Below are 27,577 nucleotides of genomic sequence, written 5' to 3' on the forward strand. Positions count from 1 at the left end.
TATCCGATAATCCTGGATTATCTCTTAATTTTTACCCTTTTGACAATACAATTAACCATCTGGTACTCTTGATCTTGTTGTGTACCTGAGACCTTTCTCTCCAATTGTATTTCATTCGTTCCTTGATAATGTAAAGACGAAAGCGCTTGGATTTCTGACTATCATTTTCCTGTGGTATTCGCTTATTTAATGAAGTCACGTGCATCTACTGTGATTTTTTAAGCGCATATATATATATATATATATATATATATATATATATATATATATATATATATATATATATATATTATATATATATATATACGTATATATATGTAAACTCAGTTTATAGTCTCCATGCGTGAAAGACAAGAAGCTTGACGAATTTAGAAATTTAAGAGGCAACGGTTGAAGGCGCCATATTGGATATAGTCTGTGAGGTGCTTGCAAAATTTTAAATCAGTTAGAAACTGCATAAAGAAAAAGCTTTATCAAAAAAGAAATGAAAAATTAAATACATTTGAAAAATAATGTATCATTATGTGCGAAGGACTTGTAGACGAATGAGAAAGAAAAGGACAAAAAAGTGAAAAATTTGTGTAAAATTATGATTTAGGGGCAGACCTGAACATAACCTTCAGGGTGAAGAAGGAATTATACTTTATGGAGGCTGAGGCCTAATGAATCTTAAAATGAGAGATGCAGAGGGAAAGATTCTGTCTGAAGAAATTACAGTCATTTGTTGTAAGCAATTAGAACTAATGATTGTCGAGGATAGAAAAAGAGTTAATTCAGAAAGATGCAACAGTGGTAAGGGTTACTGGGAATTTGGAAATGCTTGAAAAATCGACTGCTGAGGATGTCAGGAGGGCAGTTAACAGGTTGTAACAACATTCGTGATTCACAACCAAAAATACCTCATTATAAGTAGTTTAAGCACAAGGAGAAGACGGATGAGTAATAGACCAGAATGTATCAGGGACGTCTGGATGAGGCGAAGTTTCATCTCTCTCTCTCTCTCTCTCTCTCTCTCTCTCTCTCTCTCTCTCTCTCTCTCGCTTTATTCTCTTATCTTCTTCCTTCTCTCTCTCCATGGCAAATTAAATGAAAACCAACTAGTATACCCTACGTCTCTTCCTTTCATTACTAATGACCTTAGAACTTTGGAGGCCAACAGGAGGGTCAAGCATAGTCTATATCATTTACTTTCATCTGTTTCAGGACTCAGCATCTAAAACTTTCTTGATTATTGTCAATTTGATTTATTTCTTTTTGCCTGTGTTATTAAACGGTTTTGTTTTACACACGTTAAACCCCATGAACACAGATGAGAGAGGCTTATTTGAATCATGAGAACTTTTTCTCAAAAGGGAATTTAGATGCAGATTATACAAGATTGAGATTGAAAGGTCTTTATTGGTTTTTCTTCTGAAATGTCTTTTATAATAAACATAAAAGGAGTAGAATAAGATATTGCATATTCACTAGTGTAGTGTTACACTATATGTAATATACACACTATAAATATACACAAGTGAATAATCTAGAAGCATTTGCGGTGCACGATTCCAGGTCCAGATTCATCGTACTCTTCCTTTGTCACCCACATAGCCTGGAAGGTGGACAGAGAACCAAGGATGGAACCACCAATCCAGACAGAATACTTCCTCTCAGGAGGAGCAATGATCTTCACCTTAATGGAAGAGGGAGTCAATGCAGTGATTTCCTTCTGCATCCTGTCAGCAACACCAGCATACATGGTGGTACCACCAGACATGACAATGTTGGCCAACAGGTCCTTCCTGATGTCGATGTCGCACCTCATGATGGCGGTGTGGACGATCTCGTGAACACCAGAAGATTCCATACCGAGGAGAGAAGGACGGAAAAGAGACTCGGGAGCTCGGAAGCGCTCACTACTGATAGTAATGACCTGGCCATCGGGAAGTTCATAGGATTTATCCAGTGAGGAGGAAGCAGCAGCGACGTTCGTTTCACTATCAAAGTCCAGGGCAATGTAGCAGAGTTTCTCCTTGATGTCACGAACAATCTCACGCTCAGCGGTGGTGGTGAAGGAGTAGCCACGCTCAGTCATGATCTTCATCAAGTAGTTGGTGATGTCACGACCAGCCAAGTCCAGACGGAGGATGGCATGGGGAAGGGCGAAACCTTCATAGACGGGAACCATGTGGGAGACACCATCACCAGAATCACAGACTAATCCAGTGGTACGGCCAGAGGCGTAGAGGGAGAGGACAGCCTGGATGCAGACATACATAGCGGGCAAGTTGAAGGACTCGAACATGATCTGAGTCATCTTCTCACGATTGGCCTTGGGGTTAAGGGGAGCCTCAGTAAGCATGGTGGGGCACTCCTCAGGGGCAACACGGAGCTCGTTGTAGAAGGTGTGGTACCAGACCTTCTCCATGTCGTCCCAGTTGGTGATGATACCATGCTCGATGGGGTACTTGAGGGTGAGGATACCTCTCTTGCTCTGGGCTTCATCACCAATGTAGGCGTCCTTCTGACCCATACCGACCATCACACCCTGGTGACGGGCGCGGCCAACGATGGAGGGGAAGACAGATCGAGGAGCGTCATCACCGGCAAAGCCAGCTTTGACAAGACCGGAGCCATTGTCGCACACAAGGGTCGCCGCCTCTTCGTCGTCACACATGCTGGTAGTGGCGGTTTAGGTATGATGTCAGTTGTTCACCTAAAACAAAACAAATAAATGGGTATGTTGGCTTCCCATTTCACAGATGATAGACTAACATCAAAAATAGTAATTTATGGAACTATTTTGAACTCTGTAAATGGTCAGCTTTTATATTCTTCGTCAATGATATTAAATAAAACTTATAAAAACATAGATAAACATAAAAAATGATTTTATTCCTTATTTCCAGGACCTGGAGAGAAACAAAACCTGAAACAAACGGTAATTTGACAGAAAGAAATCTTGAAACTTAATGAAGAGAATATTAAAGATAAATTAAACAAATATTCACTGCGCCGCTGGGTACGTTAGCTCATATAAGTAACCGAGTTAAATCTGCTCATCACCAAATTGATCGCTGATTTTTATGTCACAATTCACTATTGCTGTCAGACTAAAACGGGTCCCTTCGGTGCTAGCACATTTATAAGAGTGGCACTATTTGAGGCTCTTAAAGGGCAGGGACACCTGTCACACAATGCAGGAAACGCCCCTTCCCCCAACAGAAGCAGATTACAGGAGACACACCTCACCTGTTGTGGAGTCACAGAGCGACTAAAGATATCTGACCCAATTTCTTGTTTATATACCAAACTCCTACCTCGGTTTCATCTATTTGAGAATTCAATATCAAGCCAAAGCTCCTAAGCTTATCATAGAAAAAAGAAAAAAAAAAAGAAAAAAAGAAGTGAGCCTATCCCCCCCCCCTTACACCAAGAGCTATCTCTCCCCTCGTGCAAAGAAATTGCAATTCTTCTTCACCTCCAACTACTTCTAGACCAGCCCCTCCCCAACATCACCACTCCCTCAGCAACCTTGCATGTTTCCAAGCAAAGCATTCTCTGTTAAATCCACGATTACAGATGTAACAGCATCAGGAACAAAAGGGGATTATACTCTTACCTCCAGCTGTTAATGCTTGCAGCATCAATTTCTCGTCTAAATTTTTCTTTGAAATAAAGAGAAAGTTCGTTCCCAAAGATGCAAAACGTAAATGTGGCTTTGGCAATGCTTGAAGGTGATGAGCTGATAAAGATTTACGCTAATCATTGCGTGAACTTCGAGGTTTTCTTCACCACTTTCTTCTTGTCCTTTGCCCTTTTTCTCCTTGACAGTATAAGCAGAATTACATCTGACATGATAGAATGGTATAAATAGGTCTCCAGAGCATGAACATTCTGTTGGCAATTCAATAACTCAAGAATATTAAAAAAAAAATCTTAAAATAAAGAATCATATTGATTTCTTCGAAGTTTCTCAATTCTATTCTACTCCTAGGGTTTTTTTTCTTGCAGTTCTTAAATGTAATATTATCGTTAAAGTATATCTCTGTCTGACTGGCGATTCATAACCATTAAATAATGTAAGATATACTTCAGATCAGACTGTATCAAGTAGCCTGTCTAAAAGACTAACCAAGTACATTTCACCTAAAATTATTTCCAATTAAAGGTTAAATGCAAAATTCAAATATAAAGCTATCACTGATTTTCCTGGAACCTTGAATAAAAACCCTATCAAATTAATTTAGTTTTAAGCCATGAATCAAATGTTAGAATACAAAACAGAACAGCGCTTATGCTATATTTGACTTCTAAAGTAGAGTGATCGGATTATTGTTTTTTACCTTAACTTTTTTCAGAAATAACCATGGTTTTACTAGAATTAACAGGTTTACTCTAAGGGCAGAGTTTAAACACGTCGGCGTAAAGGTTGAAGGACAAAAATATAATGAATACTCAAGTGGGCGAATTCATTCAGCTCCACATATTTATATTTCTGCTACTATGTTCTACCCAAGACCAAGCGAACCTTGGTCTTAACTCATTTATTCTACTGGTTGTCTACTTTGTGCAGTCATCATGTGGAACATCAGTAACCAATGCATGGAGACTGAGGCCTTGTAATATCTTTACCAACATTTTCGATGAAAACTCAAAGCAATCTTTGAAACTTAAAAAAAGAAAGAAAAAAAAAACAAAAAAACAAAAAACAAAGGAACAACTTCTCATTTGGGGTTGCGCATAAAACCGAGGACATTTTTACTTCCTTGAACATTCTTTCACTGCAGACGACTTCCACAACTTTATCTGTGCAGTAAACCTACACAGATGGCTTATCAGCAGAGCGTCGAACCACCCAAAGCTCACTGTGTCACTTTCTTGGCCTTCCTCTCACCCTGCTTGGTGGCCCTTCCAAAATTCAAACTTTTGTCACCAACTTATCGCTCTATTCTTTGTGGATGACGAAACCTCCTCAATACACGGATCCATTCTTTCACCTACACTAAACTATTTATTACTTCCTGTACACAGACAGTTCATTTCTACAGCTTTACAGCTTCGACATTCAATTTAATTCACATTCAACATTCTCACTTCACTTCCATAAAGCAGAGTTGGCTCAACAACGTTGTCAAACATTGCAGCTATGACGTCCATAGGCACGTCAAGGTTCCTCTCAATCTAACTCACATATCCTGCTACCTACCTTGATTTACTTATTCTCTTTTTCACCTCTTCTTTCATCCTACCATTATTCGACTGATAGACTCCAAAAGCCAATCTTCAATGTATGAGCCACTTCTCTGCCACTCTAGTTTCCAGTTACCCTCATAACCTTCTCCACTACAAATATCCTATCACACATAATGCATATCTCCCCCCCCGTCACCTATACCCTTATACGAAGGGGCACTGATTCTTCTGTCCCTTTCCTTTGCTGATTTTCCCGCATTCAGACGTACATACCTTTGGTCTGCTAATCAACTACACGTACCACATCATCTCACTTACAGTCACATTAACTAATCAACCTCTTGACTAACATCCTCATACCGTCAACAGTCATTTCCACAAGGAATCTCAACTTTAACTAAACTCTTCCATTCCTGAGTCTTTCAGCTCTCCTATTACTGATGAACTAGAAGTCAACATAAGTTATCTCGGGTCAAAAAAACAAAATTCTTCCATACATTGGCTTTTGCTGAGCAGATGTACTTTAAATTTTGTCAAGGGAGATGTGTGTGGTGTTGAGGCTTTTGATACAATACAGTGAGGTACAGTGTGTCCACCATCATGCGATATTTCTGAGGAATAAATTATCAAACAAAATGAGATTTCCTGTGCAAGAAAACACAATTTGAGGTGCACTGGGAAAAACTGAATCGTTTTTACCGGGTGGTTGAATTGCTCTGATGATATCACTTTTCATCGTTGTTATAAAATGAGGCTATTTTAGAAGTACCAAGTTATTCTAGGTTGAAATCGAGAGAAGAAAACGAATACGAATATGAGCGGCATCAAAACAGATCCACACTGAGTGTGAAATATATTTATGAAGACTCAAATAACTCATATACTCATATGAATGAATTATCTACCACTCTAGATATAATCAATTAATAACAACTGAATTTGGGACAACACTACTGGACAACATTACATTTTCCTTTGCATAATCCTACACTTTCTGTCGAAAAACCACTCCACCGAAACATGTGACCTTCTAACTCTCGTTTCTTAACCACTTCTGCATAGTTCTAACTTTTTCAAAGTTATTCTAGCCCCAAAACCCTAAGGAAAAACGAAAATGGGATCCGTAAGAACAATAACATCAGACACTAGACAAGGAGTTACATAAAGAAAATAATCATATTTCTGTACAGAAGCATAACTCTCACCGCGAGGCAGAATACATCCAGAACGAGCAATCCGCTAGGTTGGTAAGAGCAAATACCTTGAAAGTTCGACCGAGAAATGCTTGGCCAAGGATACCTGTCAGCATGGCGCAAGACTTACTGACCAAAGGGTATTAAAGAAGATTATTAAAGAAGATTTGAGAGAGAGAGAGAGAGAGAGAGAGAGAGAGAGAGAGAGAGAGAGAGAGAGAGAGAGAGAGAGAATGCTAATTCCTTGGCATGCAAAACCAACTCGAGTGATTCACTGTTGAAAATTTCAATGTGTAATTCTAAAAAAGGGGGAAGAGTTCTACTACAATAGACAAAATTATCACGTCCCATTTACTAAACGTCTCGCTATTCTATTTACGTCTATTTACATTCATATATCCACTACTCACACACACATACATATATATAAGAGCATCAATAACACGCAAACATATACACATTGTGTATGTGCATGTATTTTTATGCACATTGAAGTCATCAATGAATTAACAAATAAAGGATGTTTATGTTTTTCTGTGACCTCTCCGTACATACATTCATACACATACATTCATGCATACATACATATACATGTGTGTGTGTGTGAGAGAGACTAGAGAGACTGTGTGCGTCCGTGTGTCTGTAATCTACTGGAAACCTCTGCCCATATATATATGTGTGTACTTTTAAGTCACAATAACATCTTAACTTCAAGACTTTCTCGTGCGCTTTTGGATACGATTATCATTGCATGATAAAAGTTTAATTTTCTTCAGCACATGCTCCCTGGAGCCTCGGTACGTTGGCACGAATCCTGCTACCGAGGTGAAAGTTTCTTCGTTTATTCACAGCTCGGATAAGTTAAAAGGGTACTATATATATATATATATATATATATATATATATATATATACAGTATACATAAACTCCAAATATCCCACACCCTGCAGTTCGTGAATTTATGTATAAAGATTTATTTTTAATAGTTTCGTAATAATGATTCACCATCAAAAGAATTCCCGCGATACAGAATGACATCCAGAAATGAATAATATAAATGTCACAGATAAAGCCATCACTTTCATCATAACAAGTAAAGCTGATGAGAGAGAGAGAGAGAGAGAGAGAGAGAGAGAGAGAGAGAGAGAGAGAGAGAGAGAGAGAGGAGAGAGAAGAGAGAGGGAGAGACGAGAGAGAGAGAGAGAGAGAGAGAGAGAGAGAGATAAAATGGAAGGTAAATATAAAAATTTTCTTTACAGATCATCGTCAGCCAAGATATTGTTCAGAAAAGTGGCATGAATACACTGGCATCAGCAGTTATCATAAATGGGATAGCATTCCCAAAGCCTCAGCTGATAAACTGATTCAGCTGACAAACCTTTGTAACTTCTTTACGAATTCTTCCTGCGGCCAGTATGCGGTTCAAACGAAGCCCGAGAGAAGACAGAACAAACAGTGCACCTGACGTGGTAGCTTATTCGATTGCGTAATCAGGTGTTTGTTTTTATAAGCCAACAAGGCCAAGACAAGTTAATCTTAACTCTTTTTCTTTTCTTTCTGAGATTCCTCTCTTTCGCGGCAGAGTAAGCCAATTCAGTGTCGATGTTGGGAAGAATTTACTGTGGTAAAGATGGTCATATTCTCATTAGCCGAGGATTAGAAAACAAAAGTAAACGTTTGCAGGCGTACATACAATATTACACATTATACATGGGTAAGAATTATAAAGGCGTAACATTACTTAGTATAAAAGGGAGGGAATATAACAAGCTTTTGATTGCGAAAGTAAGGCCGATGACCGACAAACCGATAAGAGAAGAACAGTGTTGATATTTACAAGGAGGGGATATTTACTATAAAACTGAGGGAATATAATAAAGATTCTGATTGAAAAAATAAGAATGATCACTGACAGACTGATAAGTGAACAATGTGGATATATACAAGGAAGAGATTGCGTGTATCAAGTGTTTGTTATAAAATAAGTTATGTAAACGTTCATAATAGAATAGAGTTAGGCATTATGGAGAATGTTAAGGAAATATGATACAGAAGACAACCAGTTGGGAATGGTTAAAAGCTTTAACGACGGCAGCGAAATGTACGCTAGTGTAGACAGTAGGATGGCTGTTGGTGGAATAGTGGGTTTGGGGTAAGCCTTTGTTGTTTCCTTGAATTTTAATATTTTTATGGATGGAGAGATTTGAAAAGCCTGGAAAGAAATGTTAGACTTGGGTGTAAAAGGAATCCGGAATAGGTTATTTCGTTCAAATCCTTGGCAGTAAATATAACCCGCGATGTTTCGGATGAGAGAAGAGGTGAGTCACGTAACAGCTGAAACAAGGGAGGTAACGAGGCGTGTGCAGAAGATAGAGCGGAGATTTGGAGTATCTATGGAAGCCAAGGTTAGAATTTTAGACAGTATTGTTGAGACAACTCTCCTCAACTGAAGTGAAGTTCGGGTGTAAACGTAAATGAAAGGAAAATGCTGTAGCTATAAAGATGAAATTTTTACAGTATATGAGGCGTATTAATAAAGGAAGGGCAAGAAATGGAGATATACGGGCAAGTGGTACAAAGGTTAGCGGAGGAAAAAGGATGGATAAGAATATTAGGACAGTTTAGTCACGCTGAAAAAATGAGTTCCTTATATCAGGGAAATGTGACCATAATTCGGAAGCATCATGATGGAGAAAGAGAGACCAAAATAATAAATGCTGGATAAATAAAGAGGAAAAAGAATGGAAAATGAAGGATCCCAATATCCAGGAAGTGCGAGTGTTTATATTGAATGTTAACACACTGCCATACGTGCAATATACACATATACACTATTACACCTACATATGTGTATATCCCATTGTCAAGCTAAAAAAAGATAAAACAAAAGTTAAAATCACAAACTCGGAATACATATTAAAAGTTTAAAAAGTTAACAACTATAAAAAAAGCAAGTAGAAGAGTAGGGAGGAGTCAATACCATAAGGTGCTGAAAGCACAGACCGAGTGACAATTCGGGCCGGGTCAGCTTCGACTTGAACTCACGAGAGATACAGAGGTGTTGAGGAAGACTGGGTGTTTAACTGCGGAACGAGTTGTTTAATGAAAAGTGATTCTAAAATAGCTAAATGCTGTTCGTTAGGGGATTGGCCTATAATTTTAAAATCTTTGTAATTCATGTCATGTTTACATTTCTTTGTATGCTCGCGTATACATGAAAACTCAGGATTAGTTCATTTGACACCTGTTCTATAACTAACGCCTCGATGAGAGTCTAATCTCACTTTGAGTAACCTCCGTGTGGAGCCGACGTACTTCCCTAGATTACATCTAGGGCAATTAAATAGATATACGACTCCTGAGGTCATCAGTGGACTGAGTTTCTCCTTGTGTTTAAACAAAGATCTGATATTCATTGGGTTGCAAGGTATTAGTTTTAACTCAATTGCAGGAAAAAAACTTTCTATTAACAGTTTCAATTCATGGTAGAAATTTTGGTTATGAATAAATGGGACACTTGCAAACAATCGTAATTTTGGCACTGTTGGTATTTCAATTTTAGGAGGGAAGATATTGTTCAAGAATTTGTACAGGTGTTTATAAAAAAGTTTCGATGGAAAGCAATTGTGCCTCTCCTAGCGCCTTTAACTACCAATATCTACAGTTGTAAGAATTCAGAACATTTTAAAGAAAAAATCTTACCCCAGGATTCAGACTTATTTATGGTTAGCATGGATGTGGAGTCTCTTTTTACTAATGTACCGGTAGAAGAAACCATTGATATTATTGTTAGCCGTATTTTTACTGACCCAGATGCCACTTTTAATAATTTTAACCTTACGGATTTTAGAAAATTGCTCGAGCTCGCTGTGCAGGACACAGCCTTTGTTTTTAACGGCAAAGCCTACATTCAGGTTGATGGTATGGCGATGGGATCCCCTTTGGGTCCCACCTTTGCAAACATTTTTATGTGCTCTCTGGAGGAACGCATACTGGACAACTGTCCATTGGCCTACCATCCATTATTTAATAATAGGTATGTGGATGATGCCTTCTTATTGTTCAGAGATAAAGATCAGGCTGACAAATTTCTTGATTATGCCAATGAAATACATCCTAACATTAATTTGACAATTGAATATGAAAAGGAAAATAAACTGCCATTTTTGGATGTAACCGTTTTTAGATATGATGATCATTTTAACACCACGGTTTTTAGAAAGGAAACGTTTACCGGTTGCTCAAATAGTGTGTGTATATATATATATATATATATATATATATATATATATATATATATATATATATATACATAAATATTGTGACAAAGTGTCAAGTATCTGGTTACTACACTTACCATTCATTAATTGTTACCTCACAACAGCCAGACACCTGAACCTTCATCACAGGTACTAAACGACTGAATACTCTAAAGGCAACAGTGATCTCTTAAACAACTTACCAGTATTGCAGAAAATCAGACTAAGTTCATCAAAACAGGTGTGAGGTAATCTTGTAAGTAATTAAATTAATCAAAGGGGCATCACTCCATCAACAACTTTAAAAGTTTAAGTATTTCCCTGATTAAAGAAGTCTAAGTACTTCCCTGGTTCTAACTCACTTTAAGTAAATTGAAGGAATACAGCTCAATTACCACTCTACCTACCATAAACATAATCATACAAATACCAGTGAAAAAGAAAACACTTATAAAAATTTTATATACAAAAATTTATTATCAAACTCAAAATTAATAAGTGAAATTCACAATATCAGGGAAAATTACTGTTACTTGAAAACAAAGCAAAGTTTAAGTAATTCTTGAATTAATTAAGTAAAATTAAATCAAAATTAATTTATCACAAAATTCAAGAAAATTAATTCAATCAAAATTCAGAAGTGTTAGGTAATAAACAAAATTTGGAAATTAACTCAAAAGTCTTAAACAACAATGAAACTTGAAAAGAATTCTAAGTAAATGCAAATTAATTCACAAGTGTTATATTTAATTATATGTGCAATGATTAATACAACTAAGTTCATCAAATTGTGAATGCAAATGAAAACACAGAAAAATATGGAAAATACCAAAATTGCAAAAAAGCACCAATCACACAGAAGATAAAATAAAAACACTTCAATAAGAAAAAATGGATAATGCACAAAAAATAAACACTTCAATAAGAAAAAATTGAAACAAACGCTAAACACAAAAATTTGCAATGTGTAAAAATTTAAATCGTTTCACTCAAACCATTATAACTATTAGTTTAAATTTTTATCAAACCACTGTAACTATTACTTCCGACTAATAAATTTTATAGAAACACTTTACCTTGGTACCAATTTTCTTTCTGCTGCAGCTTGTTTCACAATTTCACCACACAATATTTCTCAAATGAAAATAAAAGGCGCTGTTACACACTTGTACAATGTTCGTTCAGATTCCACAAAAAGTACTAAATAATACTAAATAACTCTAAGAAATCTCTAATCTGAAATCTACAAGTTACAAGTGACCAATTTCGTTACGTTAATATGAAGTATGACGAGAGAGAGAGAGAGAGAGAGAGAGAGAGAGAGAGAGAGAGAGAGAGAGAGAGAGAGAGAGAGAGAGAGAGAGAGAGAGAGAGAGAGAGAGATGTCTGAATGCCAGGGATTCAGTCTGTAATGTCTGCTTTCATTTTGCACGGGAGCTGGGCAGTGGATTTCACACAAAAAGTTTTGGGCATGCGAAAGATGATGCAATCCTTCTAGAAGCTTTTAATATGACGTAACTTTACTGAAAAATTATTGTGAAATCTACACGTGGTTTCTACAAAGATGTACGCGTATGAAACGAGTCATCAACGTACAAAGACTTACTTGATCGAAGCAAAAGTCCCTATCAGACATGATGACAGGAATCCAAAACACAACGGAGATTTCAAGATCTCTAATCAAACGTGTTGACAGGATTGGAAAACAAAGCAGACTTCGGGGTCTCTTATATTCGAGGTGATGACATATTAAGGAAACAACTCTAGTTTCGGACGGACAAAGTTAATCTCTCTCTCTTTCTTTTCATACTATGTTATATATTCTTTTACATTATGTCATGCGAAATCTGAACACACATTTTAGACATCCTATAACTCTAAGCCAGCTAAGGAATCTGAAAAAAATGTTGCAAACCTCTATTTTAACATTTCATACAGTCTAGGAGAAGATATATGCGTTTTGAAAGTAGCAACATATAATATATATATATATATATATATATATATATATAATATATCTATATATTATATTATATATTATATATATATATATATATATCCATGAAAAAGTACTGGTACACTGAACGTTACCCAGATGCTTTTGACGTACCTGTAGTTGCCACCATGTGACCTCAGCTCCTGCAAGTAAGAAAAAGCCAAATCAGAATTTTTTCATGTTTACTGCCTATTAATTTTCGTGTTACAAGTACTGGTAAGTATTCAAATGTTTGGGCAATATAATTTTCATTATTTTCACAAAAATCATTTGTACATAGAAAACCATTATAGTTCGCCAAGGTTCTGGAACGCAGTCTGTGTTCTTGAGAAAAAGTAAGTGCTTATTAATATCACGTAATCGTATATTATGCCTAAATCTTCCATTTACTCCTAAAAGTATATACGTATAAGATCATAAATACCCTATTTCTGAAAAATGTATTGCAGACAGAGTGTCAAAATAAAAACATTTACGTGACTGAAATTCTCTATTATTTCCGGCTAACAATAGTTTCATTGATGTCCTTCAGTCTTGTCTTAGAAAATTATTCTTGGAATGGGGTGTTTTAAATAATGAAGGGAAAATAAATGACAGTAAGGTAGTGAAAAAAACATGGATTCCATATCGTAAGGTTTTCTTTGATTCGTGGTCTTACTGTTGCACCACCTTCAGTTATAAACATTTCCTTTGTGGACACTTGAGTGTAAATTTACAGTACAAGTAACGTTACGTTCGATTTTAAATTCCAATATATTTTCCGCGCTCTATGAATAATAAGATACTTTGTGCAATCAACTAGTATAAAATTCAACGTTATTTTAGTTATTCAAAATCTACCCTAACCTAACAGATCATCAAAATAAGTTTACAATTGTCTCTAAAAGCATAGAATTCACACAGATGTCTACTGATATATGCACTATGGAATCTAATACAAGAAGATACATCGCTATGCAATAATAGAAGTAAGATATAGCATGACTTCTAATATTTCAATAGATAAAATGCACCGTGACCCAAACACACAGGAAAACATAATAATTCAGTACACATCCAAAGTAATGGATTCCATGTTTTAAAAATAATTTACTGTTTCTTCTGCATTTTTCATCTTTGCTCACGCTTCCATATAAAATCTTATGATGATTATAATCAATAATATATACACAGCTACATACACGAAGTTATAATTAAAGCATGTACTAAACAGACAAGTCACAGTGCAGTTGATACGAACACCAGCAATATGGAATCAGCCTGCCTTGTTCTTCTACCCATTGTAAAATCGTTGACGTTCGGCGGCACAATCAAACAAATCCCCCTGGCTAATGAAATGCGACCTCTTGCTCTTGGCAGCTGCGGCAGGATAACTTCGCCCATATAGCAAGAAGGCAGAAGCAGCCCACAAAGTTAGGTCTTCGCTTTAAGCCGTAATTGTGAGGCGAGCTTTGCGAAATCGTGAGAAAACGAGCGCTAGAGTCGTTCTTTATATCTTGTTTGGATAACAAGTGCAGCGGGATTACCCCGCTGCTTTTGCTACTCTCTCGTTAAGAGATTAAGTTGTTTGGACGTTGCAGCAGCTCGGCCGTGCCCAGAATGTCTTCTCTCGGCTACCAGAAACAAACGCTACGATTTCTAATAGTTTCACATCTGGTTTGCAATAGGTTGGGTGAATGAAATTTTATGTTGCGCGTACCGATTGAATGATTGGTTTCTATAGCCTATAGTCATACTAAAGATGTTATGCAAACTGGTAATTAGTTATTTCCTAAAATAATTTTGAAATTCAATTACTGATAAAGAAGTATCACTACTCATTATTTCGCTCCATCTATACTTTATGGGCTTTTCCACGATTTTCATTCAAAAAGTTTATTAAAAATGCACAACAATTTACAGTAAATTGCATTTTTTATTTTTTTGACGATCTGAAGTTATCATTCGATTTACAACTGTTTTCGTCATTCAGGCACTTGGAGAGGACACGCACCCTCAGTTCCCAACCAGCAAGCGTCGCACATTTAAGGAAATAAAGTAGTTCCCTCAAATTGGTCATTAACAATCGATGCATCACGCAGGTACGGTCAATTCAAACAGCAACAGAGATCCTCTTATCCTTGCATCTACCATATCTCCATGGTAGAGCAAACCTAGTAATTTTCGACTTATTCTGGTCACAGCCTACCAGAGAAGCTGCCAAGCCTTCCTGGTCTTTTCTTTTCTTGTTTTTTTGTGTAAATATTATGGAAAAGCTTCTGGAAGGCAGTGAAACAAATCTTCAGTTTCTATGTAAAACTACATTCTTGACCAAGCTCTCACCCTTTTGTTTTCAACTAAACTTACATGTACAACAATTGTAGTCAGCGGAAGTACGACTTTTAGTTTTAGATTCAATAGTTGCAATGAGACCAAACTAAGCTCACTTGAAAACACTATAGACTTCAACAAAATAATCTGTTGCAAATCAAAAACAAAGTAGCATCACAGTGCGGTGTGACACCCTAACGGTAGGTTGGTCACGCTTCGAATACCAACGGTTATATAAACTGGTACCGCTGCTAACTTTAACACTAGCTGAGCTATTATTACATATATGGGTTAATACCTTGGTACACACGAGTGACATATAGCAGATTGATGTTGGCTTCTTCATTCATAAGTCTCCCTCTGATTAATGAATAGACTTCGAAATTCTGCGATTCGTGTTGAAGATGTGAAGTGTCATCACTTGACGCGTGTCTTTAGGCATTACTATTTCTTTAAAGGCTGAGATAGATTCATACATCTATCTCTTTTGTTTACCATATTCCTAAAACAGTAATGCAAGGCTAAATATTGCTAGATATAGCAGTGCAGAACGACTGACCAATCACTTTCCCAACAGCCATTGCATACGTTGAAGTTCGCCACACATTCAATGCAGGTAGTATTGGTTAATTGTTTGTTTGTATGTATGGTGTTTTTACGCTGCGTGGAACCAGTGGTTATTCAGCAACGGGACCAACGGCTTTACGTGAACTCCGAACCAAGTCGAGAGTGAGCTTCTATCACCAGAAATACACATCTCTCACACCTCAACAGAATGCCCGAGAATCGGTAGTATTGGTTAAAGCGACAATTTAATTTCATTTTTTCGCTTATCACATGGCAAATTAAAATGTTTAAAAATCTTCATTTCATTTGCAGCAACTGCCTCCCCAAAACTTAGGATTTGCCACGTTACAATTATTTTAAGATTTTTAAAAAATTTAATTTAATTTTCTATTTTTTGGTACAAATGGCACGCCTTCATTGTTCTTTCCTCTTCGTATTATTGATAGCAGTCTTATACATTCATGTTTTTCTAAATTAATTAAGGATTAAATTTTTCTGTGACTACAAGGTCAGACATAGGGATCAATGATTGACCCGCTTTGTAACATAAACACGGAACTATAAAAACACTCAAAAACAGCTACTTTGTTTAGAGAGAGAGAGAGAGAGAGAGAGAGAGAGAGAGGACGGGCATCTGAAACCGGGGGAGTAAATTAAGCTTAGAGGAAGACCGTATCGGATGAAGAGATTCTTCCCCGGTACGCGTTAAAATATGCCACGATAGCAACGGGGCCACGCGCACTTCGCGTCTGTTGAGAAATTTGGTATAAACAATGAGAGACCGTATGTCGGCGTAGTATCTTTTTTATTCCCTAAATTATGTACTTACGCACATCCACCAGAGAAGGTGAACGGAGATTACGTATTCAACCAGGGTCCTGTATTCAACCGTGTCTGTTTTGTTTGATTGTCATTCTGACCAGAGGGTACCCTGAAAGGGTAGGGAAGGATACAAACAAAACTTTGAGGAAGGGTTGGTTATGGACCAACGAACGATGGACATCAATTTGAAGTCACTCTGGATGAATTATTTGCGTTTTTGGAGAAGGGGGTCTTAAAATTCCTTATTATCGTCCATGATATTACAAGGACACCATGAATTAACATCCATTCTAGAAATGATGTCTCGTATATTTTCTCTGTGGTTAACAGCATTTGGTTTTGTTAATAAATGAATGAATGATTGGAAGTATTCTGGCATCCTGATGGTTTTGTTAAAGTCACTTCCGATTCAATACCGTACTTGAACAACCAGGACGAATATTCGGTAAATTATTGGTAATCAATCACCCAGGAAAATGTAAATGACCTACGGTCAAGATACAAATCCAAAAATATATTTTACGTGACACTTTGTCCATAGCTCATTGCTTTATTCCGTTTGTCGAACTGAATTTGACTTTGTATGAAATTATAATACGGATAAACGACAGCGTTTTCACCCACTTTTAAATGGTTTGTCGACGCGAAAAGAATATTGGCATGGGCATCTAAATTCTTAACCCATTGATCGCATACGGAGCTAATCGAAGAACGAAAACGGTGCTACAACGGAATGGCTAGATGTCTTTGAGGTTTCCTAACGTGTTATTGTTTGTTTGTTTGTATGGTGTTTTTACGTTGCATGGAACCAGTGGTTATTCAGCAACGGGACCAGCGGCTTTACGTCGAGAGTGAACTTCCAACACCAGAATTACACATCCCTAACCCCTCAGTGGAATACCCGAGAATCGAACTCCCGGCCACCGAGATGGCAAGCGAAAACCATACTGTTCACGCCACTGAGGCGCTCTTAAGTGTTATTTCATAACTTAGAGGTAATGTTAAGAACATCAAGGGGATATACACCTCTTAATAATGAGAGAGAGAGCCAAAAAGCAACCAGTACCCGTTTTCTTTTCAACACCATTCACCTGGAGACTCCTATCGATAATCAGTTGTTTGTGGAAGCCTAATTGGAATAGAACAGAATATAGAATTTAGGCCAAAGGCCAAGCGCTGGGACCTATGGGGTTATTCAGCGCTAAACGGGAAATTGAGTCAGTAAGAAGCCTTGAAAGGTGTAACAAGAGTCAAACCTGGCAGTTGCACAATTTATAGAGAGGGTGGAAAGTCAAGATGGAATTCAGAGAATACGAACGGAGTTACAGTAAAATGTATGAGAGAACGTTGCTGCTAGGGGCCGAAGGGACGAAACAAAGACCCTTAACGAATGCCTACAGTGCACCACGTGAAAATTAGAATACTGGTGCTTATTTTTACACACACACACACACACACATATATATATATAATATATATATATATATATATATATATATATATATATATATATATATATATATACATATATATGCAAAAATAAGCACCGGTATTCTAATTTATCCTTGTAGGAGGGTTGTGCTGTCAGGCCACCTTACGTGGTGCACTGTAGGCATTCGTTAAGGGTCTTTGCTGCGTCCCTTCGGCCCATAGCAGCAACGTTCTCTCATACATTTTACTGTAACTCCGTTCGTATTCTCTGAATTCCATCTTGACACTCCACCCTCTCTATAGATAAATTTATAAACATAGCATATATATATATATATATATATATATATATATATATATATATATATCTGTGTGTGTGTGTGTGTGTAAAAATAAGCGCCGGTATTCTAATTCATCCTCGTAGGAGGGTGGTGCTGTCAGGGCACCTCACGTGGTGCACTGTAGGCATTACTTAGGGGTCTTTGCAGCGCCCATATATATATATATATATATATATATATATATATATATATGTATATATATATATATATATATATATATATATATATATATATATATGGTGACTTTTCGATACTACGTTTATAATTTTATCTATGGTTAATTATTACTCGACGCTACTGTAAGTCAAGGTTTAATCTATTATGGCTACCCAGTGTTTCCCCGGAAGCTGTGAATTGGGTAAAGGAGGCTGAGCATCTCTAGACTTTTCCGGGAATGCGAGTTCAGGCCAAAACATTCACCCGAGGATTATTCCTAGGCTCAGGTAACGTTTCCTTCTTTATTTCCAAGAAGACAACTTATAGGCTGTCACGGTAATCAACGCTTATCTCTCCAGGAGCCACGTAAACTTTGGAGTGATATTACATTGGCAGGGTTGGATATATCGGCTACATTGTAGATCGAAGTTAACCTTCTAATGTACCTTATATTTAATGTATATCGAAGTTAAATTTTTATCATTTTTCTGTTGATTTCCTCAGAGTGAATCACACCAAGATAAACTTTTGGGACGCCTTAAATCAGCAACGTTTTACATAATTGCTGGAAAGTAAGACAACAGAATTTGTTTGCATGGGATGGTATCTTTATTGATATGTGGCAACTCCAAAGTCAATTAAATTACGGCATAAACTTGATGGTCTTTAATTTGTATTTATAGCCTACATGATTTAAACAATCCCTGCAGCTCATCATTTCATTACGATTCAGGAACATGATAAGCTCTTTCTACTGGAATCTTTTGCATAATTATAATACCCTTATTATTCTTACAATCCACGACAGTTCAGGTAATGAACCAAACTAAAACTTCTTTCAGCTTTCTACTGAAGATTGAAAAAGAAACCCACAAAATTACTGTGTATATCGTGTTTACTTATAAGTATTTACATTTTATTTTACTCAACACTCGAGTACTTTCAGGCCCTATCTGTGGCCCTTTTTCAAGAGATGTGTAGGCTGTTAGCCTGGGTTGAGTAAAATGGAATGAAAATACTTATAAGTAAACACGTTATACACAGTAATTTTGTGGGTTTCTTTTTCAAAAGTTCAAATAATACTATATACTGACGGGTCAGAAGGAGTGTTGGTTCAAAGGACACAAAGCCCATTCTGATGTACGAACCAGTGTATAGCGGTCATGCTCTTCAAAATGAAGCTTATTTTCGATACAATTTGAGTACAGTGGCATAAAAAAAGGAAAAGAAACGTGAAGATCGTCACCTTTGGCCACGTACCTAACCAGAAGATTATCACCTATGGCCACGTACCTAACCAGAAGATTATCACCTATGGCCACGTACCTAACCAGAAGATTATCACCTATGGCCACGTACCTAACCAGAAGATTATCACCTATGGCCACGTACCTAACCAAAGGTAAACAGTTGTAAAATTGGCAATACGCACGAATATTTGAGAGAGAGAGAGAGAGAGAGAGAGAGAGAGAGAGAGAGAGAGAGAGAGAGAGAGAGAGAGAGAGAGAGAGAGAGAGAGAGAGAGAGAGAGAGATAACCGAAAAGCAACAGTACCCGTTTTCTTTCCAACACTATTCACCCAGCGGCTCCTATTGATAATTAGTTGTTTGTGGAAGTCTAATGATTTCAACAAACAAAACTGAAAAACAATACGCCCTTTTGCAGCCCAGCGTGATGTCTGGCGAGGCCATACCTAATTCTACAGCTCTTCACTTGTTATTCCTTAGCAACCTCCTCAGGCAATTAAAATGCAGTGTTACCACCCATAAGAATTTTTTTACAATATCTGACTAGAATGTATGAAGAATTGTAAAGTCTTAATATGTAGGCTTATTGACATAAATGGGATTTCTATATAATATTTGACCAAGTTGCTGAATCGAGAAAATCTTGTTCAGGTTTCGCATTCAATCTGGTTGAAACCTGAGGTACTTATAAGCCCTTTCTTTTAAAAGGTAACTGTATCAACTTCACGCATTCATACCACAGCCGCTTTCTTGGACTGCAAACGAAAGATTTTCGAAAATTGTCTTGAAGGTATTTACACAATTTCCTCTTTAATCTTCAAAGTCATTCTCTGCATGTTGCTCTCAGAGGTTGTTTGGTTAATTCTTGCTGCCTCTTTCCCGACAGCACAATGTATGTTAAGGTCAAATCAAGAGATAACACTCTCTAGATATATAATTACTCAGTACCTTTACCTTTGGTTGGTTGGTACTTTAGATTAAGCTTGACTATCGCTAGCACGAAATCTTGCACAATGACTGCCTGTAATTGATGGCATGATTGAAGTGGATGAGAGGACCTCTGTAATCAGGCCAGTTGACCGACGCGAATTACCTTTCTTACTTAAAAACAATTCCCCCAGTAAAGATTTAAGTTGGTAGAAAAAAATCGATATGATCTTAAGTTTTACGTTTTTTTTCTGAAGTACTGTACTAAATTTTGATGACTTTCAAAATAATAACGCGGAGACTTTCAAATGATGAATGAACCTACGTCATCAAAGAATGGCCCGTGAGCATTTGAAAGTACAGTTGCTGGTAAATGAAACAAGTCATGAATGAATCTGATCAGTGACGATGGTAATGTATACATCAATACTCAGTTCTGTTAGCCAAGGTTGGGTTGTTACTGCAGTGCATTTTTCCTGACGTATCTTGTTTAAGCACTTCTTTTACAACCTACTATGAGATTCAGGGCCTCTGTAACACGGTTTTTTGGACTTTGCTCCTTTTCAAAGCATCGGATGTAGCTGAAAGTTGACATATGAATATTTTACAACCACACACAAATTTTGTCAGCATTATCAATAACCTAAACCCGATGGTTTTGATTTTTATAGAGTAAAAATGAACTAGCCGACGCCATGGCCAATGATTACGAGCCAAGAGTCGAAAAACATTCATTACGTAAGCAAAGTAAACAAACACCTCTTGACTAAATGTTGCCCCGCCCATCCACCAGACAGAAATGCCATCGGCTCTGAAACCCAAAGACTTTATGAATGGCGGAACGATACATAGATGTGGATGGGGTATCAGTGCTAGCGTAGTAATACTACTGTAGCAGTAGTGCCGCAACAGTATAGCAGTAATATACATGAATTAAACGTTTAGACCAACTGCTGGGATCCTTGAGGATCATTTAGCACTTCTTACAACTACTCGAGAAATTAGTTTTTATAGCCAGAAGTTAAATTTTCTAATCCAACAATGCCCATGGTAGCCTTCAGTGTTATCCTGAATTATAACGAGGCGAAAGTGGGTGGAGCCTCATGAAGTCACCATTCTGACGATAATTATTGGTGAAGGTTTAAAGCCAATATACGGTACCGGCTATTTTTTTCAGTAAATAGGTAGATAGCCAATAAATAAAATTGCTTGACAAAGGATATAACAGTAATCAAATCAAGCTTGTGTACTATGTTTTTGGTAATTACCAGCTATTCCCTACATCTTGTCAATCTGATTGTGACCTATAAAGTAGACTGTAATTTCTTTGGAAACTTATTTTGGGAATTAGACTAATAATCGAAGTGTTTTTGTATTTATTAACATATTTTGTTGGTTTGTTCATTATGACAATTATCAGTGGGGAGGTTCCAGAGTTCATAAAGGTGTACTGCTTTGCTTGTATTTAAATTTGTATGTCATTGTTGCCAGAGGTTTAGCCTTCGTTACGTATAGCCAATCATCCATCGAGAAAGAGGGAAGAAATGATGTCATAAGTTACGTAACGAGTGCGTTCGAAACCTTTTCCCTGAGTAAGTTGGCCCGTCTTCAAAAAAGGTCACTTTTACATTATAAGTACCAAATTTATTCAACCTACGTAGTGCAGAATACACTCAAAATTTATGTGTTGATATAATATGTATTCTGAATAAGCGTTATATTTATGAAATGCATAGATAAAAAGTTTTTGCGAAAAAACCGTGTTACAGAGGCCCTGAATCTCATAGTAGAGTAGTGGGAATGTGAGTAGTTCAGAAACTACAGTTGTTAATTAATAGAGATTAGGATGAGTAACAGTGTAAAAAACACCTAGAATAAAATCAAAATCTAATATAATAAAAAATAATCTTTATGCTGTTCAAAAAACGAAAAGGTAGCGTATTTACCTTAACATATAAACGTTAAGGGAGGAGGGCTACTTTTTCAATTTTTTAGCAGCGTAAAAATGATTTTAGGTAATGTCGTGAAGACCAAGAGAATTAGCAAAGTATTTACAGTAATTCCAAAAATAATAATTTATTCGGCGACAACTATCACACGCAAGATCTGAGGTTAAAAGAAACGCAAAGAATTAAAGTGAGAAACCGTAAAAGAATGACTGTATCTATTTTAAGCTAAAGGATCTTTTCTCTGCTTAAAAATTTCCTGCGTTTATTTAGTTGCTTTTTATTTGATTGACTTATTTTGTATTTTATATTTCTTCATATTTTCACAGATGGAGATTCCTTTTCGAAGAAGTTTGTGCTGTAATGTGGAGAAACCTTAGCTACCCCTGTGGTGATAAACCAAACTTTTTTTTTTAACAGAATTTAAAGGTTTTCATACGATCCCATAAAGTTTTCTTAAAGCATTAGAGAACAATGGCCAAAACTTCTGACTTGTTCCTTTATCTTTTAACTCCGAAGAACCCTTTTTATCTAACTTTCTCGCTTACGTTGCAGTTAATGAGCAGAGGTCAGGTACTGTTAGGTTTTATTTCATATAATTCACCAACGCTACGATTCGATAATTAACATTGGTTCTGGCTTTTGTAAAAATGTCTAAATGTGGTATTGGTATTACAACTTCCCTGGAATAAACAATCGTTAGAAACTTGCAACATGCTTTAGCAGTTTCGTGTGAGTGATAAGAGGATCAATGAAAGCCTTGAACAGAAAAGCGTGAGAGACAATTAATTTTTGATGTTGTTGTTGGTTGTATGTGATTGGATCATTACCGATTAGCTTCTGGAGATTGGGTTACATGTTATGATCTTGAATGGATGGTTATATATTGCACCCTGCTACTTAAAGTAACTTAGTCCTATTTTGATCAGTCTTGGCTGCCGTAATAGAAGTTTTGCCCCCCCCCCCCTCCCCTTTTTTTTTTATTATGAAGGATTCTCTTTTTTGACTGGTTTCGTAAAATGAGCTTTAGCTGTCTCCTACGGCTGAAATTTAGGTGGTTTATCAAAAATAATAATAATTATGAACTAAATTCTTTAAAACTATATGGGGATTATTTGATCGCGTGAATTGTGTGGTTTTAGAGGATGAGATATAATGTAAGATGTTTGGTTTCCTAAAGGTGAGTTTTGTTTGTATGGTGTTTTGACGTTGCATGGAACCAGTGGTTATTCAGCAACGACCAACGGCTTTACGTGACTTCCGAACCACGTCGAGAGTGAACTTTTATCACCAGAAATACACATCTCTAACACCTCAGTGGAATGCAGAGGATCGAAAGCGGCCACCGAGTGGCAGGCCAGCACGATACCGACCACGCCTAAAGGTGATTTTCAGGGAGTTTCCCGAAAGAGGGTGATTAGCAGGTATCCTGAAGCTAGGTTCATGTGATTTCTTAAAAGGAGAGACGGCGTCGCAGAACCAGTCCAATACACGAATAAGTCTTGAGTAAAGAAAGAGAAGAAATACTATGAATAATTCCCTTGATCGACAGGAAAACAACGTATTGAACAGAAAACTTTATCATAGGCTCAGTCAAGATGAGAGATGATGGATAGTTGACTATACTTTAATTAATCAATTTTAATTACTGGTCCTGATAAGGCATATACTTATGTTACTGACTCTAAAAAAACTCGTTAAGATATAGTAGCTTTAAACAAGGCCAGCTGATCTACCTACTGTTATATGGTCATTCACTGTTGTAAGAATGAAGGTAACACGTTTCAATGCCTAAAAGTCACCCGGAGAAGGAAATCCCAGTGCGGAACCTGTCTCCTATGTAACTCGAAGTGTATATCCCCTAATATTAGAATAGATTGCAAGTCACCATGCAATACATGTGTTTTCTCTCTATACTTTAAATGAAGGTTGCCACATGCACTAGTGCTTTATGTATGTGCGTTAATTAAGACGAACCTTCAAAATACATATAATGAAAAATAAAAGTATAATTAAAATTCACATGGAAATTTAACATTTTACTTCATTAATCATTTATTTGAAATACTTTCATTATCAGTACATAGCGAAAATAATTACTTTGCATTAAATTATATTTATTTAGAAGCACTTGCGGTGAACGATGCCAGGGCCAGACTCATCGTATTCTTCCTTGGTGACCCACAAGGCCTGGAAGGTGGACAGAGAACCAAGGATGGAACCACCGATCCAGACGGAGTACTTCCTCTCAGGGGGAGCGATGATCTTGACCTTAATAGTGGATGGAGAGAGACCAGTGATTTCCTTCTGCATCCTGTCAGCAATACCAGCATACATGGTGGTACCACCAGACATGACAATGTTGGCCAACAGGTCCTTCCTGATGTCAATGTCGCACCTCATGATGGAGTTGTGGACGATCTCATGAACACCAGCAGATTCCATACCAAGGAAGGAAGGCTGGAACAGAGACTCGGGAGCACGGAAACGCTCGTTGCCGATGGTGATGACCTGACCGTCAGGAAGTTCATAGGACTTGTCCAATGAAGAGGAAGCAGCAGCAGTGTTCATCTCACTCTCATAGTCCAGGGCAATGTAGCAGAGCTTCTCCTTGATGTCACGGACGATCTCACGTTCAGCGGTGGTGGTGAAAGAGTAGCCCTTCTCAGTCATGATCTTACCAAGGTAGTTGGTGATATCACGACCAGCCAAGTCCAGACGGAGGATGGCATGGGGAAGGGCGAAACCTTCATAAACGGGAACCATGTGGGAGACACCATCACCAGAGTCGCAAACCTCACCAGTGGTACGGCCAGAGGCGTAGAGGGAGAGGACAGCCTGGATGCAGACGTACATGGCGGGCATGTTGAAGGACTCGAACATGATCTGAGTCATCTTCTCACGGTTGGCCTTGGGGTTAAGGGGAGCCTCAGTAAGCATGGTGGGGCACTCCTCAGGGGCAACGCGGAGCTCATTGTAGAAGGTGTGGTACCAGACCTTCTCCATGTCGTCCCAGTTGGTGATGATACCATGCTCGATGGGGTACTTGAGGGTGAGAATACCACGCTTGCTCTGGGCTTCATCACCAATGTAGGCGTCCTTCTGACCCATACCGACCATCACACCCTGGTGACGGGCGCGGCCAACGATGGAGGGGAAGACAGCTCGAGGAGCGTCATCACCGGCAAAGCCAGCTTTGACGAGGCCGGAGCCATTGTCGCAGATGAGGGTCGCCGCGTCTTCGTCGTCACACATGGTGGTGGTTTATGTCCTGGTGTGTAAGACAAGTACCTGTTAAAGAAGAAATACATCTCAAGAGGCACCACTTTCAACTTCATTTACCTAAAAGAATTTTTCAGTATTTAATGGAAACATGTTCTCTCCGGCTAACTGTACTAAGAAAATACGAAAAAGTATGATAGTGTAATGATAGTATAATAATAATACTAAATAAGGAAGAGAGAGAGAGAGAGAGAGAGAGAGAGAGAGAGAGCACAGTGATACTAAATTAACTTCAGTTTTCGATATCTGTGTATGATTTGTAATAGTTCCTTTTGATATATTTTGCCAACGATCAAAGAGGAGATAAAACCTGGTGTAGCACATTACGATTCTAATTGTTTCTGACATCAATCTTGCTTTAATTTGCGTGTGCCATAGAGCAACGAAAATCAACACTTATCAAAGGTGATAACTTATTACAAACCTTTGCTAAACAGATTCTACGATAGGTGTCAACTCTGAAAAGTCATAGTGAGAGCTTTCTCCTTACTCTATATCTAATTTAAGATACAAAGTGGCTTTCCAAGGTTCTCTAAGAAATTTCCCTAAGAATATCACTAAACAACAGTAAAACACAGTTAAGAGTTGAATTTGTGATCCAGACTCTAACCAACAAAATGGGCTGCATGGTATTCAAAATTTATTTTCGTTTACTAACAATAGTAAAAGTACAGACTGTATTGTGGTTGCGGCCTCAAATGTAAAGAAAATCACGATATTTCAAAATAAGACTATTCAGTTACTCTTTGACGACAGATTCTGCATTATTATTGAAATCGATTAGTCTTAAGAAATATGAATACTCATCCACACACACACACACACATAATACTGGATGGACGGAATCTTTCTGAAATGATGTCATTCAATGCAATTTACGATATATGTGCGAGTTATTCAACATGCAAGACTCAAAATTCATTTTCATTACAACCAAATACTCTGATATAATCACAGGATCAATTCTATTACAAAACTCACACTACTCGGCATAATCGGAAACGTTCTTTTAAAAAATTCACATCACGTGATTATAACTGAGGTAATAACGCTAAGAAAATCAAATGATGTGAGAGCGCTCAAGTCTATTCAGTTAAAGATATCACCGTACAAGACTTTAGTCAAGGATATCTCCATCAAAGGACAAATTATAATGTTAAAATCAAGATTCACATATCATGACCGTAACTAAAGAAAACCTGTTACAAAATTAACTGTAATTCAGGAAATTCTGGTCTTAGATCCACATTAAATAACCATAACCGAGGCAGCTTAACGTATAAATAATTCTAGCTGGAGTGATTGTTTCGAGATTCACATTAAGTAACTGCAATCAAGGGGATCCCGTCGCGAGATTCCCTCGTACAAGTATTATCGTTGAAATCCTATCAAATTACGTAGCTACAGTAGAAGAAAGCAGATTACAAAATTGCCCTTCTAACAGGTACTTTTTTCTTATGACCGGTATCGGATAGCATAGGGTAGGACGTTGGCAAATCACACGGTCCGCTGCCAATTTTTCACTCGGAGGTTCACTTCAGGAAAGATCCCCAATGCAAGCAACTTACTTCCTGATGAGTCTGAGAACGACTGAAGGTACTCTCCACGGCTTCCTCTCTTTTATTGGGTTACAGAGAATGTCCGTGAGACTTCGAGCCAAATTTTTTTGAGGTCAGATCCTTCAGGATTTACTGGATCTAAGATAATTAATTAGGCGTCAAAAGAGGCTGTCGATAGGATCCCAGTAACGTGAGTCTTCCGGTTGCCAACGCGTATAATCGACAGAAAATCCAGGACTTTTACTTGCGTGAAAGATGGTGTTTTTATTTGTGATTTTATTCTTTGCATGTTTACGTATCTCTAAACTAAATTATGACTCATATTTTAATATTCTAATTAGGCAACGTCCTCCTTGTCATCTA

The 27,577-nt window shown here is 37.4% G+C and overlaps 2 protein-coding genes across 3 annotated transcripts; both read right to left on the reverse strand.

Annotated features, from left to right (window-relative positions):
• Positions 1 to 1,378: 1,378 nt before the first annotated feature.
• Positions 1,379 to 3,258, reverse strand: LOC135201467 (actin-like). Of its 2 annotated transcripts, none has more exons than XM_064230435.1 (2): positions 3,230 to 3,258; positions 1,379 to 2,698 (listed from the first exon to the last, which is right to left on the reverse strand). In XM_064230435.1, exon 2 carries the CDS (start codon positions 2,657 to 2,659, stop codon positions 1,526 to 1,528), a length of 1,134 nt encoding a protein of 377 aa, XP_064086505.1. In that variant the 5' UTR covers positions 2,660 to 2,698; positions 3,230 to 3,258; the 3' UTR covers positions 1,379 to 1,525. The 2 variants fall into 2 exon arrangements, with proteins under 2 accessions (XP_064086505.1, XP_064086507.1); XM_064230437.1 differs by having other exon boundaries at positions 3,235 to 3,256.
• A 21,172-nt stretch (positions 3,259 to 24,430) lies between these two features.
• LOC135201289 (actin-like) lies at positions 24,431 to 25,664 on the reverse strand. Its single transcript, XM_064230158.1, has one exon. It carries the CDS (start codon positions 25,626 to 25,628, stop codon positions 24,495 to 24,497), a length of 1,134 nt encoding a protein of 377 aa, XP_064086228.1. The 5' UTR covers positions 25,629 to 25,664; the 3' UTR covers positions 24,431 to 24,494.
• Between the last annotated feature and the right edge of the window lie 1,913 nt (positions 25,665 to 27,577).

This window comes from Macrobrachium nipponense, chromosome 28 (assembly GCF_015104395.2).
Source record: "Macrobrachium nipponense isolate FS-2020 chromosome 28, ASM1510439v2, whole genome shotgun sequence".
Taxonomy (NCBI): Eukaryota; Metazoa; Arthropoda; class Malacostraca; order Decapoda; family Palaemonidae; genus Macrobrachium; species Macrobrachium nipponense.